Source organism: Myiozetetes cayanensis, unplaced genomic scaffold, assembly GCF_022539395.1.
Source record: "Myiozetetes cayanensis isolate MyiCay16 unplaced genomic scaffold, myiCay2020 scf21, whole genome shotgun sequence".
NCBI lineage: Eukaryota > Metazoa > Chordata > Aves > Passeriformes > Tyrannidae > Myiozetetes > Myiozetetes cayanensis.
In genome coordinates, this window is record NW_026087423.1 from 7,070,522 (window position 1) to 7,087,831 (window position 17,310).

The 17,310-nt window shown below is 48.8% G+C and overlaps 2 protein-coding genes across 3 annotated transcripts; one reads left to right on the forward strand and one right to left on the reverse strand.

The window, feature by feature from the left end:
• Window positions 1-554: 554 nt before the first annotated feature.
• On the forward strand, window positions 555-2,483 carry CUNH12orf76 (chromosome unknown C12orf76 homolog). Its single transcript, XM_050318384.1, has 2 exons — window positions 555-719; window positions 811-2,483. Exons 1-2 carry the CDS (start codon window positions 629-631, stop codon window positions 894-896), a joined length of 177 nt encoding a protein of 58 aa, XP_050174341.1. The 5' UTR covers window positions 555-628; the 3' UTR covers window positions 897-2,483.
• Window positions 2,484-3,481: 998 nt separating this feature from the next.
• Window positions 3,482-16,909, reverse strand: ANKRD13A (ankyrin repeat domain 13A). Of its 2 annotated transcripts, none has more exons than XM_050318374.1 (16): window positions 16,833-16,909; window positions 16,015-16,148; window positions 13,774-13,906; window positions 13,521-13,645; window positions 13,024-13,069; window positions 12,296-12,439; window positions 11,705-11,900; window positions 11,087-11,153; window positions 10,005-10,086; window positions 9,245-9,309; window positions 8,184-8,320; window positions 7,736-7,893; window positions 7,300-7,413; window positions 6,472-6,623; window positions 6,204-6,268; window positions 3,482-5,601 (listed from the first exon to the last, which is right to left on the reverse strand). In XM_050318374.1, exons 4-16 carry the CDS (start codon window positions 13,608-13,610, stop codon window positions 5,403-5,405), a joined length of 1,515 nt encoding a protein of 504 aa, XP_050174331.1. In that variant the 5' UTR covers window positions 13,611-13,645; window positions 13,774-13,906; window positions 16,015-16,148; window positions 16,833-16,909; the 3' UTR covers window positions 3,482-5,402. The 2 variants fall into 2 exon arrangements, with proteins under 2 accessions (XP_050174331.1, XP_050174330.1); XM_050318373.1 differs by lacking the exon at window positions 16,833-16,909 and adding an exon at window positions 14,465-14,518 and having other exon boundaries at window positions 16,015-16,611.
• Window positions 16,910-17,310: the final 401 nt, after the last annotated feature.

A 17,310-nucleotide genomic window follows, 5' to 3' on the forward strand; every position in this document is an offset into this window, starting at 1 on the left:
AATTGCCTGGCCCCGGGATGGGTTCCTGGGCTGGGTCTCGGCAGGTGCTGCCTCAGCCGGGCAGGTCGGTGCTTCCTGACATCCCATCACGGCTGAGCCGGGGGCATCCAGAGAACTGGCAGCCTCCGGCATTTCAAAAATTAAAGACCTTTATATATCTCGTTTTAAAACCAATCCTAGGTTAATCCTAGATCGGGGTAAAGCAGCCCCGGACTGGTGTGAACCAGCCACCTGCGGCGGCTTCCCAGTCGCGTCCTATCGCTCGCAGTGCATCCTCGACGTTCCTCAGCGCCTTGGGGCCCCTTAAACACTTCCAAGAACTCACTTTCACAGCGGCGGAGGCTGGGGGGGCACATGGGGCTTGGAGGGACACGGAGCTGGGAAGGGTTGGGGGAGTTGCACTCAGGGATTCAGGGACGCGCCGGAGCGCACAGGCGGGGCGGAGCTGCTCTCGTTCCCGACCCCAATCCCAATCCCACTCCCGGCCCCGCTCCCTCGGCCGGTCCCCGGAAGGCCGGAGCTGGGGCGGGGCGGGCGGCAGGAAGGGGCAGGGCCGGGCCCGGCGCACAAAGCCCGAGGGGCGGCGGGGCCGGGGCCGCTCGGGCCGTGCTGTGTCGCGGCTGTCGCGATGGGGCTGTCGGCGGCGCGGGGCTGGGCGCTGTCCCCGGGCCCGGCGGAGCGCAGCCGGCCCTACGCGGTGCTGCAGCACCAGAACCTGGGTGAGGAGCGGGGGGCACGGGGCACAGCCCGGCCGGGGCTCGGGAGTGAGTTATCAGTGTTTCATTAACGCCGTTTCTTTTCCCGCCGCAGTGCTGCTCGGCAGCATCCTCAGCGCCCTCCTGCTCACCATCGTCCTCATGGCCATCTGCGTGTACCGGCCCGTGCGGCGGCGGTAGCGGAGCGGGACCTGCCGGGGCATCGAGGGAATGCTGCATCCCACCTGTTCTCCCGTCTGGTACCCACCGTCCCACCCCCGCTCTGGTTCCCCCCTGTGGTAGCCGCTGTCCCACCGCCGCCGGCGATGCCCTGACCACGCGGGGGTGGCTTTTCGCCCGTCTTGTCCCGCGCTGCATCGTGCGGCTCCATCGTGACGTTGCTTTCAGCGAGGGCCTGTCCAGGGGCTGGAAATCACACCCCAGCCCTCAGCGAAGGGACTCCCGGAGCTCCCGGCAGCGTGTTCGCAGCAAACCCCGCTGGCTGCGAGGAGTGTCTGGAGCAACGCCCCTTGTTCCCAAATTGCAGCGTTTCGGCGAGGATGGCCCTGCAGGATGCGCTCGGGAGCATCCCCGGGGCGTGTGGGCGCCCGGGGCCTGGGTCAGCACAAGAACATCATCCGAGGAGCAGCTCCACGCTCTCGGTCACGCCACGGCCACGTTTGTTTTCCCATTATTTCAGTTCCTGGTTTGAACGCTGAGTCTCGGGGGTTGGACAGGGCTTGGAGCAACCTGGTCTAGTGGGAGGGGTCCCTGTCCCTGGCAGGGGGTTGGAACAGGATGAGCTTTCTGGTCCCTTCCAACCCAAAGCAATCAAAAATGGTCCAAAGGCAAAGGCTCAGTGACCCACCACAGCAGTGGGCGGGGTGGAGGGGGTCTGGCACGTTCTCCCCTCTGAGCAGAAACACCCTGTCCTGGTGTAGCTGTTCAGGGCTAGGCTTGTCATTCCCAACACTATTTGCTTTAACTCTTGGCTAGATAGCCCCAAACAGCCTCACACCAAACCAGCCCTGCTGAACCTGTTTGGAACTGGGGTGCCGGTGAGGGTTTCCAGCACGTGCTGGTCACTGTCCTCCTGGGAACAGGAGCCTCCAAAGGTCTGCAAGCCAGGCAGATGCTGGGACCTGCCAGGCTCAGGCTCTCTGGAATTGTTTGAGCTCCAGCCAGACCCATTTATGCATTTTCAGTAACAAATCCAAGTGTTTACACTGAATCCCACTCATACAAATGCTGCTATTTTGTTTTGCACTGCTACGAGTAGTAACTGGATTTTACTAATTATTACTTTGGTATTTAACATAGGGGTGTTTTTGTTAGTAATTTATTTAGTGTTTTAAAATGTAACTTCCAGAACAATTGTGTTGAGCTTTTCTCTAACCCCTTGTGCTGCATCTGAGGTGTTTTCCCTTCCAGTTGAAGGACCACTGGCATTGAATGGGGGAATTTCTTTGCTGCTGGTTGGTGAAATGACAGTTGGAAGCTTCCCTAGAACAGATTGATTTCTTAATCCAAGTGAAACGACAGTAGGGAAGCAAGGCAGCATTGTTCTATTGCTTTCTGCTCCTTTTTTTTGCTCACTGATTCCTGTATCCTTGATTTTTCTCAGTCCTTCATCTGCTGTAAAGCCTGGCCTGCTGTCTGTGCTGCTCACAGGGGTGGATGGTGAAGCTCCCAGCCACACTCCTTGTTCCCTGGAGCAGCATTCCTGTTTGCTTTCATTCTCCACTCCCTGCCATGCCTCTTTGTACAAATAAAGAGCTCAGTAAACAATCCAGACTCTTATTTATTCATGGATGTGCTGTTTGTTATTAACTGGCCTGCACTGTACAGGGGAGGAGGCTGCCCCTATTCCCACCTCCGGTCACCTCACAGTTCCTACCCTGCTCTCAGCAGTGAGGGAAGGGGAGGTCAGTGCTGGGGGAAGTTTTCCATGGATGTTTGTTAGCAAGGAGCTGTTATCAGTGCAATGAAAGCTCATCCTGCAAGCGTCGTGCAGTTACCAGCAGTTCAGTCATGAATCAAAGCTCAGCCAAAGCAGTGTAAGAAGGGTTTCCAAATAAAGAAAATCAGGAATTACTGTCGTAAAGAGCCTTGAAACAACAAGTCAAAAGCACAAGGAAAAGCACAGTCTCAGTCCTGCTTTCAGAAGCAAACAGCATGAGATTAAAGAATTTTTAAAGCTGGTTATAGTTTTAGAACAAGCTCAAAGTATTTGTAGTGCTGAGCTTCTCTTTGCTGTGTCAGCCTCCAGCTTCCTCAGAAATTGTATTATTCAGCTGGTACACAGCAATAGTGGCATCAATATTAAACATACTCTGAACCCTCTCTTCAACTCTGTTACTCACAAGAAGATGCAAACAAAATAATCTTAATCCCCTGCCTTTCACTGCCTTAGATCTGTGTTGACCTGATCCCCTTTTTCAAGACAGGGAGACTCAAAACTTGGCTAAAAACGTCTCAAGAGTGATTCTGGGGATTGTGTGCCTGATTCAGACTAAACCAGAACTACCCTCAAGAATTTCAGAGATGATGATGTCACTTTAATGTACAAAAATGCCACAAAATACTTCTTAAAACAGAATCCAGATACCACATTAGAAAAAATTCCCTGTGTGTGGTGTAACATGTGCTGTACCTTCGGCTGTATTTCCAGCACACACAGAGGATTCATCTTACACTGTATGGGTTGAAAGTCAGGCTTTAGGAAAAGCAGCACCTAGGTGAGGGAAGCAGGGCATTCTAGTTTAGCTGGAATGATACAAATGTGATAGGAAGCAAAAAAACCAAAAGCAAATCCCATTTATTTTACAGTCCCAGACTAAGAAGCAGTAGCATAACAAAACTTAAACTGAAAGTGCTCAATGTATTTTAGCTTAAATATAAACCCAGAACAAGTCAGCTTGAAAAATGATTATTTTTGCCTCTCCTGTAACCTGTGAAATGCTTAACAGAAGACAGGCACTGCCAGACAGCTGGGTCTGTAAAGGCAACAGCACTCTTTATTCCCTCTGGAGGAAACCCCCAGGGTTCCATCTCCTACTTCCCACCTTGTCAGGAGCTCAACACGAGGATTATTCCCTTTCTCCCCAACTGTGAGAGTCACAGTAATCCCCTTTTCAAAGAAAGGTGCAATTCCAACCCAGCCCACTGCTCCTGTGCAGGACAGTCCCCACTCCTGCAGCACCCAGGAAGCTGGTTTTAGGGAATCAAGCTGTACCAGGGGACACCACCAGTATGGAGAGGCCAGTTCTAGTGCACACTGAAGGAATTTTAATAATTTCCTATGTAAAACAATGGATTATTGGTTTAAAATGGAGTTCCAAGTTACCAACTATCCCACTGGTTATGATCAAGTCCATTTTATAGTGATTTTATACTGGTTAATTAATAGCTGGTCACCCAGAAGTGCCCTGTTTAGCCTGAGGAACAGGAGCGGGGTTAGGAGCAAGCTCAGAGCAGGGGTACCATAGGTTCCTCCACTCCTGCCAGCCACAGCAGAGGAATATTGCTCACATTTAACAACTGTAAGGCTTTCCTGTGGCTGTTCATCGTGTACTTGTGGAGTGCACTTGAGAGTCACAGTGTGAGTACTGTAAACACTGACAGAAGTGCAGATAAAAGAGCTACAAACATCCTGTATGGCCAAAAACCTGAGGAAAGCTGGTTAAAACTGACCTGGGAATCGTTACGAGACCAGTTTCAGGAGTGTAGGCCTAGTGGCTTGGTTTAAAATCAATAAAAATATTCAGATAAAAAAATAGATGTATTCACATGAAGGGTGAGCGCCGGGGTTTTAAAAAGCAACGCACGTTTCCCTTGCAGATGACAGAATTAAAACTTCTCTTCCCATAAGGACACATTAAAATCTCACCTGGATTCTTTTCCTGGTTGCATTTAGCACCCACACTCAGGTACACACCAAGTGATCCCAAAGAAGCACCTGTATCTATCCCTTATTTTCTTGCTGCCCTCTGACCACGGGAACGAGCTGGTTTGGAATCACTGCAGGAACTGCTGCTTTACTGGGCAGATGGTCCCATTTCAGGATCTAAAATTTTACTGGCTACTTGTTTTGCCCTTTTTCAGAAAGCACTAGTTTAATCTGGAGCTGTTCAAGTATAAAATTATCCCTCTTAGGCAGGAGCATGTGCCAAAATCCCAGTAACTACAGGAGAGAGAACCGCATATATAAACAAAACTAACAGAAAACATCTGTCAGCATGAAGAACTACCGTGTGTGTGTAGGCAGGGAGATGCTCTCTCTAACAGCTGGAAGAAACAGGCAATGGCTTTGAATTATTGAGAAATAATGAAGCAGATGAATATTTCTTTGGTAAGTAATGAAGTTTCCCTCCTGAACTCCCCAAAAATCAGGTTTTCAAGCTTTACTGCAATCCTATATCCTGATGCTAAAGCAAAACTTCCATCTGCTCTTCAATAAATAAGTTTAGATAAAAGCATTTCCTTCAAAGCTAAGACTGCATGGTTGAGGAGCCAAATGCAGAGTCCTGTGATCTGAAACTCCCTCAAACAAAAATAAATCAGCTTTTTGTAGCTGCTGATGCCAACTTAGAAGGCAGGTGAAATGTCTCCTTAAGCAATCCAAGAGTGGTCTTCAGACTGACAGCCCCGAAAACCTTCAGTTTTGCACGGATTTGGTCATCCTTACTTCAGGAGGTCACTGAGGAGTTATTTTTCCACAAGAGAAAGCTGTAGCACTTGCTGAAGCTCTGCATCTTCCTTCTCCTGGCGCTGCTTCTCCTGCTCCTCCTGCTCCCGGACAGACAATTCCATGGCAAGCTGCAAGTCCTTCTCAAAGCTGGAAGGTTCACTGGGGCTGCTGCAGCGGGAGCTCCCCGAGCTTGTCATAAGGCTCTCCTGAAGTGCCCTGATGGAGAAAAACAACTTTGATAAGTAAAAGAGACAGAGCTCATGTGACATTTACTGCACTGATCCTTCCTGGCCACTGTTTTAGACCCACAAAGCTGAAAGTCTCTCCCAGAAGACAGAAAACAGCTTGAGGATAAGAGAGCAGCTGTTCCCACATCTGTCAAATTCCCAGTGTCAAACCTGCTCTCTGAAGCTTTCATAGATACCAACAGTTGTGTTTTCAATGGGCCTCTAAAAGCATCCTCACCTGGTTTAAAGGCAACCCATGTACAAAAGAACCCAGAGGTTCCTGGTGTGCACCAAGTTTTCTTTGCACCAGAGCATATTCTCATACGTCCATGAAATATATGTTAAGTTTTGAAGGATTACATAAAGGTTTTTAAAAGAAAAGAAGAGCTGCAGAAACCAGGGAGGTCCAGTTTGGAGTCCTTGCTTCCTGGGAAAGTAAAAGCTGGAAGAAGCACAGTAAGACACCTCAGATTCTGTGCATCTGCTACCCTCATACACAAAAAACCCTGCCATACTGCTTCATGCTACTGAGGTGGGTTTTTTTTTTTTTGCTCTGTCACTGCTTGGCTGGATGTGAAAAAAGTGAATTACCTCTGATACTGTATATCGAAGTCCTGGGAATATGCAACCGCTCCATTGGAATCTGCCCCCAATTCCTACAGATGGGGAAAGAGACAATTCCACAGCAGTTACCAGATCTGCAGAGCAACTCACTGAAAGCCACCCTTAAATCACTCTTATTTCTTCTTTGAAATACATGATTTTCATCTTAGAGAAACAAGTCCTACACTGGTTTCCTTCAGCTGTATCTGCACAGTCCTTGTCAAAGCTGTCACTGCCCAGATTCCAGCACACTTACTCTACTTCCACCAGATTCCAACAAGCTCTGCTGGATGGCAAACTGCATGATCTCATAATCTTCATCCGGCACGTGTATGTTCCTGCCATCGTCCTGGACGTGGTAGGACTCTGGGATCTCAAACACCGACTGGTCCACCTCGAAACCAGCACCTACAGAAGCCAAACACAGTTACAAACGTGGCATAAAGAATTCTGATGAATGTTTATGCATAATTTAAGTGCAAAAATCCAGATAAACCGCCTGGCTAAATACACCAAAAGGCTTTGAAAGCCTGTGGCAAACCAAAACAGAGTGCAGAGTCCTTTTTCAGGATGCTGGGAAGTGATACACCTAATAAAGCTATGGTGCAGCAGAGCGCTGAGGTGCCTGAACTCTGACAAAGCCAGATGGGTAGGGAGAAAAGATACAAAAAATAAATTCTACAGTGGCTCTTCTGAAGTTACTCCTCATGAATGGACCTGCAGCAGCTCACAGGACAGAGGATCACTGGATATACACAGCCATGAGCATCTTACTCAAATGTAATCAACTTCCTTCTGAAGCCACTTACAGCAATTTTGAATTCCACCTCCCACAGCAATAACCTGCACCAGAATTTACAGCTCAAAACACTGAGGAGAGCTTTCTGAAGTGGGGTTTAGCCAGTCTGGCAGGCATGGAAGTGGCAGGATGGGTCAGCAGGATCAGTGTCACATGCTGTGTAACACAGTGCAGCTCCCCCTCACCTGTCAATGTTTCATTCCCTGCCACTTCTCATCTCTTCCCTCGGTGCATTCCACTGACAGAGATGTAAAAAGGAGGGTTCACTGCCTTTCCACTCCTTACCTGCTTCACACTGTGCACCTCCAGCCATCTGTGAGGAGCTTTTCTCAGCTGTCCTGCAGCTGTTGACATTTGCAAATGTAATTCGGGCATTCAGCACGTGAAACAGGGGAATCTCTGTAAGAGAACAAGATTTCTGTCAAAAAGAGAACTCTCATTCACTTCTACATCAGACTCTTACATGTTTATGGGATATATTCTTGTAATGAGAAAGCACATAGTAACTCACTTCACCAAGAAGCTGCCCTTAGTTATTCCCAATCTCTCTCTAAATCTCTTATTTTATAGTAAGATTTGCCAAATTTAAGGCATCAAAGTTAAGAGGAAAGGTCTGGCAACAGCTCATTGTCCCTAAAATGAGACTGTCTTTGAAATTATACTTCTGTACTGGTCACTCAGAATTCATGAAGATGCTACAATAAAAATTGCTAAATATTACCAATTTTGACAGGAAATCCTGGTGGAAAGTCCAGAGTGATGAAATCCCTAAGTCTGGCAAAATGAGCACTAGTTCTGGCCATCAGGTCGATGATTGGGGTGACTTGTTCCGTAAGAGACAAGGGGAACTTCTCACTCATCCACAAGGTTGCTTTAAATCTGAAAGAGAAAGCAGCACAAAAACATCCTAAATTCACAGTTTAGGAACATATGCAGAGCAAAACAGGCAGCTGGGCAGTAACAGGAGGTTACTAACACGTTACAGCACTAGCCCAAGTGTTTTCTTTGACTCATAGGAAGTAAAAATAGATTACAGCTGAATACTTAAAGATCTTATGATTAATGGTGAAAGCTGGGAAAAACCAGACTGGATATTTGTAAACGTGGTTTCCAGAGATTGGATAACTGGGAAAAGACAAACCAGAAATAGTTAAAATGGTACTTCTCACTTCTGTGTTCGAATGGTGACTTCCTTTGGTCTTCCTATGTCTCTGCCTTTCAAATCAAATTCTGGGTCAAAGTATTCCTCCAGAGTAATAGCAGTGGGATTGTTTGTTGCAGCACACTCTGTTGTCTTGGTCGTACTCTAGAAGGAAAGAGAGGAAAAAAAACAATCCAAAAAGTACAGAAGAAACAGGCAGTGGTTACTACAAGAAACTTCTAAGTTTCTTCTTGTGGAGTAACTCTTCTGCTCCATTTTATACAATTATATATTCTACACCAGTGACACCAGCCATAAATACAAGCTGTTATTAGACTGGTTTCTACTGAGGGCAAAAATCTCCAAGTATTTTAGAGACAGGAAGAATCTACTTAAATATTTTGAAGCTGGAAACCAACCAGAAATGCACGCAGGAGCCACAGGATTTCCAGACCCCAAATCCTGTACTAAAGGCAAAACTTTGATGGGGTGTTTGAAACTGAAGTCTCTAGATCCATGTAAATGTGTAATCCTGACACAGAGCCACCAAATCCATTACCTACTTTAGCATATACAGATGCAGGGGAGTTTCTAAAGCCACAGAGAATCATGGGATGGTTTTGGTTTGGAAGGGACCTTAAAGCTCAACCTGTTCCATCCCCTGCCATTGGCAGGGACACCTTCCACTATCCCAGGCTGCTCCAAGCCCTGTCCAACCTGGCCTTGGACACTTCCAGGGATGGGGCAGCCACAGCTTCTCTGGGCAAGCTGTGCCAGGGCCTCACCCTTCTCACAGGAAATACTTTTTTCAGTATATCTCACCTAAATTTCCCCCTTCAGTTTGGAATCATTATCCACACATTTCAGAGCAGCAGGGATTATGTTTTTTCCTCCAAGAAGGAGGTACCTGCTATTCATCCAGAACATTTGAGGGCTTAAACCAAACAAAAACATCCTCAGGGGAAATTTAAACCTCATAATCAAAACTGCTGCCAAAATAAGGAAACAAGAGGTGATTCCACACACCTGGAGTTCCTACTGGCACAGATCTCTGGGCTGCAGTGACCTGTGCTGACATCAGACACTCACCTGAGCACCATATTCATGCTCCACTGTCCCCAGGAATGAGTCCAGGGGGTTCCTATCAGCTTCAGCTAAGAGGAGCAAAAACAAAAGCATTTATTACTATCAATTAGTAGCAAAATTTGCATACAGGCCAGGCTAACAGCCAGGCCTCCAACCCAAAGTGAAATAAGTTCCTATTTCCTGTGAGCTTTGCCAGGCAAGCCCAGGACCTACAGCTGTCAGTATGAAATAGGTACAACACACAGAACAGAGGCATAGATTTTAGTGGTTTCTGTGATCAGCAGACACCTTTATGATTCCCAGTGTCTCACAGTGGCCTCAGGGTAGGAGAATTTCCATACAAAGTTACTGGCTGGTCACCCTGTACTCTAATTTAAATGCCAGAAGAAACTAGTGGACCAAAACAAACCAAAAATTCCAAGCAAACAAGGCCTCCATGAATCTTGTAACCACGGCCAAAGCAAAGTAAAGGCAGGAATACATTCCAGAGTGGAAAAGTGCAGCCTTTTAAAACTGTCAATAAACTTTCAACAGGTTTTCAGGGCTTTTCTCTCCTCTAAATAGAGCTGGGATAAATACAAGTACATTTGTAGGTCAGGGGTCGAGTATTGAGCTCCCTCAGACACACAACATGGGAAAGTAAAACAAAGTCATCAAGAAAAGAATTTCCCTTGTCTGTCTGCTCAGTTGTGCAGTCACACAGAGAAGCTATCAGAGAGCCAAAAGGCCCTACTTGTTTCCAGTTGTCCCGTGGGAAAAGTACCTTTGTATCTCCTCTTCTCCTCTTCTGTCAAGTGCTCCGTGCGGATTCGTGTGACCACGTTCACATTGTTGGCCATGTAGACCTTGAGGAAGCACAGGGACAAAAACCAAACAGCACCACAGGTTAAACAAGGGAGTTTTCTCCAGTAAAACCCCCTGTGCACAGAACTGACTAAACAAACCTCAAAATTAGGTATTTCCATGCTTGCTGTAAAGAAGAGATTTTAAGAGGGAATGGAGAAAGAAAATCAGATGCTTTTTCTAAACAGAGATCACTTATATGACCTCCCAAATGACATTTAGTGACAGTTTAGTTCTGCAGGAACACTAATGAACCCCCTTCCAACTGAGCAGTCCTGCACTCCTAGCAGGAAAAGCCTTCACATAAATGTAAAAGCTAGTCAGCATTTATTCTTCTGCTAAGTGAAATTACAAAATGTAATTTATTGCACAAATTCCCAAACCTGGAGTAAACACAGACTCATGAATCAGGAAAATTAAACCTTGTGCTTCTGAACTCAAACTCCTACCACAGTAAGGCTGGTAAAGCCATCTTCAGAAATACTTCACTGAGGTGAGATCAAGGACAAAACCAGTGTCAGATGGAACCACTCTAAGCAGCTGTGACTCAGGGGCAGGGGCTAATTTATGAAATCATGATGCAACTCATGGCATCAGGAGGCTGCTGGTGCCTTGCAATGCTGTTATCAGAGAGTGCTCAGGGCACTTCAACAGGTTCCTCATATTTTACACATTGAAACAAAGACAATGTTCAAGACTGAGTTAATGCCAGTTTCTGGAAGCAAAGGAGCACTGGCAGCTCTGCTGGGTCTTCTGTCCCTCTTCTCCCCTCTTTGATCCCCCCTCTGCTCTATATCCCCGCTGACATTCCTGCACACAGGCTCCAACCCCTCCCACAAGCCTGGCAGCCTGGAAGTTCCTCACCCCTGCCCAGTTCTGCTGGCAAAACAATAAATCTCTCAGTGGGAATTTCAAGACCTGACATACTCAGGAAATACAGGCAAAACACAACCCCACTTCATTTTGCTGTAAGACCTCTTAGAAGAACAGAACAGGCTTTACCTTGGCTTCATAACCACTGACACCTTCAGCTTTTTCTGTCTTCCAGACCCAGAATCCAGATGTGGTTCTGACAAGAAGTGAACACCACAAGTGTCTAAACAGCTACATTTCTACACAATCCCCGGCCTGTTCTTCTAAAATTGATTTTAAACAACATTTGACAGATTATTAACCCCAGATAACTGGATAAACACATGCAGTAATCAAGGAAGACACATTATACACATTTATTTACAGCATTCATGTGAGACTGGACTTGTCAGCCACAAAACGCAAGTTCTTGTCCATTGGTTTCAGCACACGGGTTTGGGTGAAATGCAAATTTGTAATGAGCCATTGAGTCAATCAATGATCTTAGAGGTATTTCCCAACCTTAATGATTTTATCTTGTTAATATGATAAACTGGAAGCTTTCTGCAAATGATTACTGGGAACTTTCTGCCAAGCAATAGTGGCAAGTTGACCAAACCAAATTTCTTTATCTAAAAGTATGTAAAGTGATTTCAAATCTAGCCCTAAAAAAAATTTATTACCAAAGCTTTTGAGTTTGTTTTTAAAGCTTTTTTTCAATCCATAGTATCAAACTTTTAATTTGTTAAGATGAACTTTATACCTTACCTCTCAAAAGCAATGTTTTTGGTATCAAGGCACGTGCTAATAATTGGAGACGTGAGGCGTCTTTCCACACCTTTTCTGTTTGGTGTCATCGATCCCAAAATCAAACGCTTCATGTGCTGGGAAATCTCAAACTTCTCTGTCATAACAAACTTCTCGTCGTGGTTGATCACAATGACCTCTGCCCAGCCCCCTGTGTCTGTGGGAAACACCACGTTTCAAGTTAAAAACCTCATCAGGAGCGTTCCAGAACGAAAAGCTGGGGGGATTATGTCATGTATCAAACCCGGGTGGGTGTCACTCACTGTATTTGCACTCAGCTGGGATCAAATTGGAGCTGGAGCTAAAATTATTTTTTATTTGGGGGGAAACTGAGTAAAATACTGAAGTCAAATTTTAGCCCTATCAACAAATTTTTACCTCGGATTTACTGAAAGAAATCAAGCCATGACAAACCAGTAACCCTCTGAGACTCTTACGAATATTCGCATAAAACTCTTACAAAACTCAGCTTCGAGAGGTCTTTCTGTGCAAAATCAGATTCCTCACTGTGCTCCTGCAGTGCTTGGGGACCAGAGAGGCTGAAGTATTTACCCCCTCCCTTGAAGATGACACTCCTCCTGCCCCTCTCCCAGGTCATGTTCTCGAAGCCCAGCAAGGTCATGTCCACGCGCAGCTTGGCCCCGCTCTTCCAGATCCGGCACACGTCGCTCGGGCACACCCTGGAGAGCAGGGGCACTGCAGGGAGTCAGGAGAGAGAAACAGTCAAGAGGTGCAGCACAGAGGACTCCAGCAGCAGCCACATCCCTGACACAGGATTGCTCAGCCCTGGGATCATTACTCCAGAGGGGGTGAGATCAGGAACAAGCTCAGGAACAACTTAAGCAAACATTTGTTGAGACTAAAATATGTGAAGTGACATAAACCCCATCTCTAGCAGTCTAATAGTTTGATATTTGAGATATCTAATCAGCTGTGAGGCTTAGAGTTCATTCCTTGAAGGGAAAAGCAGGTACCTCCCAAGTACCCTGTGCATCCATAGATGAGATGTTATCACTTAGTCATGGATGGCCAGGGACAGGTAAACAAACCCCAAGGAAAGTCTTCAGCAATTGCAACAGCAGCTAAACTCTCAACTAAAAAACAGCCAACCAAATAAACAGGAAACAAAGAATAATTGTGCAACAAAAATACAAGAGGTTACTTTGAGAGGGAAAAGAGGAGGATTCTGAGGAGCAGATATTTCCCTGTGTATTTCGTGGGACGTTTGTAGCTCATTTCTGCAGCTTGTAAAAGGTAATGAGGAGCAGGATTATTCTTACCCCAGCTAGTGAACTCCCATTTCATTTCCACATAAAAGTCAGGAGTCTGGAGAAGGAAAACACTTGATGAATGCTTCATGAAATAGCTTGACATTCAGTGCAGTGTTTCTCATGAGCATTTTAGATGAAGGAAAACAAAAAAAGAGCAGAACTGGAGAAATGTTAAGTGAATGCTAAAACTGAAATTGAAACTGGCAAATAAACGCAAAAGCCACTGGCTGCCCCTGCTGCTTTCTGGGGGGCTGTTCTTCCTTATTACACTAGAGAGGGAGCAACACCTTCCAGATTCAGCCTTCAGTGTTGCAATCCTTAATCCTCACAAGTAAGGATTTTGAAGTAAATAAAGTCAAGGAAAAACCTCCATCTCCCTCAGCACTGTGGAATACACAGGTCGGAACAAAACACACTTATCCAGCTGATTGGAGTTCAACTGAACTACTTGAACGAGAACAGCAGTGAATTCAGTCTGGAGTGAGAGGTTTACATGAAATAATTACCTCATTAATTTTCTGGAGTAACTCAGGAACTCCTCCAAGGGTCATGAAGGCCTGCTGGTAGTCCCGATGCTGCAGGATCATCTGGACCATCTCTGGATCCCCTGTGCTGACAGCCTCGTGCAAAACTGAAAGAAACACAGACACTGCCTCGTTTCACTTCGCTTTCTGACCAAGATCCCCGTAACAGCAAAAAATACAGCATGTGCTGCTGAGAAGCATCACCCTGGGCTCCTGCTGCCCAGGCTGGCCTCACCTGTCCATCCCTGTGCGTTCTCCTTGGTCACATCTGCCTTGTGCTGCAGGAGGACTCGGGCAGACTCTACGTAACCCAGGGAAACAGCCAAGTGCAACAAGGTCCGGCCCCGTGGATCCCGCTGGTCAACATCCTGTTGGGTGTCCCAGAGAGGAGTAATGCAGCTCATCAGGGCTTACACAAACACAGTGCTAATCCAGGAGTCAATATTCCCTGGCATTCCCACGCACCCATTCCCAAACACTCCTGCACTGCCCTTCTGCAGGGCCGTCCCGCTTCCCCACAGAAATAAAAAGGGAAGCAGAGCGGGGCCTATAAAAGGCGCAAAAACATCAGTGTGGGACGCGAGTTCTCGCTTCTCATTTCTTTTTCTGTCATTATTTCTGTCTCCCTCCAGAAGGATTGGTTTCAGGAGGAGATGGGAGTTCTAGTGTCCATCACCCCGCAGTCAGCCAACAGCCTGAGACCCCACAGAGGGCTTAAATTGTACAACAAAATGGGGGAAAAAGAAGCAACAGGGCATACAACACGGATTTTGGACAGCACTCTAGGAGAGGATAGAAGCAGATGGTGTTTCACAAAGCACACACAGCACAATGAGGGGTGAGGGCATTCTCTACAAGTCACTAGAATAAAAAACAAATTACACAGGCACAAACATCCAAAACGTGCAAGCACAACATACTCATACCTTACACATTTTTCACTATTAGCTTAGAGATTTGAAACAGAAGAGCATCTATAACTAAAGGAAAAGGGGAAAGTCAATAGCAGAATGAGAAAAGAAGGTTATTGTGCATGTTAACAGGGTTATCTGACAGCAGCAAGTCAGAATATCACACACAGAGTGGGGAAAGCTTCGGTTTAAAGCATCTTCACTTCTGTGGTGGAACGTTAATTAATTTGTTTCCCCACCTCTTACGGCTCCAACACCTGCAGCACCAACAGGGAAAGGGCTCTAAGGGTCCCCCCCACTGTCTTTGCTGCTGTTCGTGGTCCCCACAGGCCCGACCCCCGTTTCAGTGAGTGGCTCCAATCCCCTCACACGCCCCTCCAGCAGGAGGAAGTTTACCCCAGGGAAGCAGGAGGAAACGTATCTTTGGAACACTTTAAAAAACAGAAGGTGTTTAGAAGCAGATAAAGGAAGTGAGAGACAGACACGTCCCATCTCCACACGCTGCTGGCTTCCTCGGGGAATGAAGGGAGGAGCAGCACTCCCCGGGTTGGAGCTGCTGTGCTTAATGACAAACCCTCCCAGGTGAGAACGCCGGTGAACAGAAATAACTACGCAGGCGCAACGTGCCAGTGAGGTTGAAGAGTTTGTTAAGGCATAAGATGAAGTAAATTAGATAAAAAGTGACTGCATTCCGAAGATCCTCCCAAAGCAGGGCAGGAACATGCTCCAAGCAGGCGTTAGTAACTCAGGTGCACCGTTAGCGCTGCAGGTGACAGCCAGGAGGTGGCACGGCTGGCCTGGGGCTCACGTACTTGTGGTGTCAGGTATAATTAATTAACAAGCTCTGTGCAGTAACTGCACCCCACGCTAGTCCCTGTCAGAGCTTTCCCACAACAGGAGGGTTTTTGCTGTTCGAGCTCTGCTGCAGCTTTTCAGGCCATTTCCTTACGTCATTATGTCCCAGAGAGGGGACAGCCTTGTGTTTTCTACTCTCCAGCATGGAACAATGATCCTTCTTTTTTTTTTTTTTTCCACCAGAGATGCTGAAAACATTCCAGCCAGCATAAAAACTCTGTCCTCAGTCTTGGACAGCAACAAATCTACAAGAACTGCTGGTGCTCAGCGAGCCAGGGGCTGGTTTATCTTTGGCAGCAGCACCTTTGCTGCAGGTTGACTTCCCATTGGGATAAGCAGCATTTATTGCTTTAATAAATAAACTAATATTCATCACAGTTGCTCTCCTTGAGCTGTTTCAGAGACTGCTAATTCCTTCTAAAGAGCTTCTCAGCAGCTGCACTGGAATGCTCCGAGCAGCGTTTAACAGATGCAAAGCCAATGTTTACTATCTACAATAAAGTATGTTCCTGAGCCTTCTTACATCCCTTCCACACCACAAATAAACAGGTAGAGCAGTGCAGGGATCCCTCAACACGCCCGGCAGCACCACCAAGGTGCTTCTCCCTGGCACAGCAGTGAGTGGGAAGCACCGAGCTCTGCACTGTGCAGGAGCTCTTCGGGATCACCGCCCCCAGCCTCGGTCCCTCCAGTGCCCGGGCCCCTCTCACCTTGTCCTGCAGCTCCTGCTCCAGCCGCCTGTAGTCGTTATTCCAGACCAGGACGTGCAGGGGGAAGGCGCTGCCGGCCCTGCCGGGGAGCTCATCCCGGCTCACACGTGGGCAGGGGGAGCCGGGGGCCCTCACTGGATTCGGGAGACCCCCCAGTTACTCAAGTCCTGACTCCCCGCAGCTCCTCCTCTCTCCCGGCCCCTGTGAACCCCTCACCCCGCTCCAAGGGGAGCCCCATGCAAAACCCCACCCCTGGGGACGCCCTGCTCCGGGGAACCCCCCAGACCTCACACCCGGCACGCCTGGCGGGCTCCCCTGCTCCCGGTGATCCTGCTGATCCCCACACGCCTGGCGGGCTCCCCTGCTCCCGGTGATCCTGCTGATCCCCACACGCCTGGCGGGCTCCCCTGCTCCCGGTGATCCTGCTGATCCCCACACGCCTGGCGGGCTTCCCTGCTCCTGGGCAACCCCCGGGCCCGAATCCCTGGGGATCTCTCCTGCCCCTGAGCGCCTCCTCACAGCCCCCCGCTCCCCAGGCTCTCCTCCGCTCCTGGGGCTCCCCTGCTCCTGAGCAACCCCCTGCAGCCTGAGGGTCTCCCCTGGGGAGACACCGCCCCAGCCCAAACTCTTGGAGGGGTCTTTCCTCGCCCTGAGCACCCTCACAGCCCGCACCGCCGGGCTCTCCCCTGCCCCCGTGCCCCACACCCGTCACTGCCGGGCTCTCCCCTGCCCCCGTGCCCCACACCCGTCACCCCCGGGGTCCCCCCGCTCTCCCCCCTCAGCCGCCCCTCCGGCCCTCCAAGGAGGTCGGGACGAACCACAGCGCGGCCGGCGCGGGGGGGGACTGCCCACAGTCCCCCTCACTCCGTCGCTACCGGCGAGCGCACGGAAAGCGGAAGCTCCTACTCCTTCCCCCCCCCTCCGCGGGCGGGCGGATGGAACGTCCCGCCCGCAGCTGTCCCACGGCTCCCCGCGCGGGAGGGGGGGGCGGGGGTACCGCGGCGTTGGGGCGGACGCGGCGCTCTGCGCTAGCTGCCATCCCCCCTCCTCCCGTCGTTGGTTTGGCCCACCCGCCCGCCATGGCGGGTAAGGGCAGGTCTTGCGGCTGAGGGCAGGGCTTGCCGGAGAGCGGCCTCTTCCGCCAGGCTCCCGAAGCGCCGTCTCTCTCGCCCTCCAGCCGGGAGGGCGCGGCGGGAGCGCTCGGCGCTGCCGCGCTGAGGCAGCGCTCCGCCCGAGGCAGGTCCCTGCGAGGGGCTGATACTGCGGGGAGTGCCAGGAGTAAAGATGGCGGCGCGG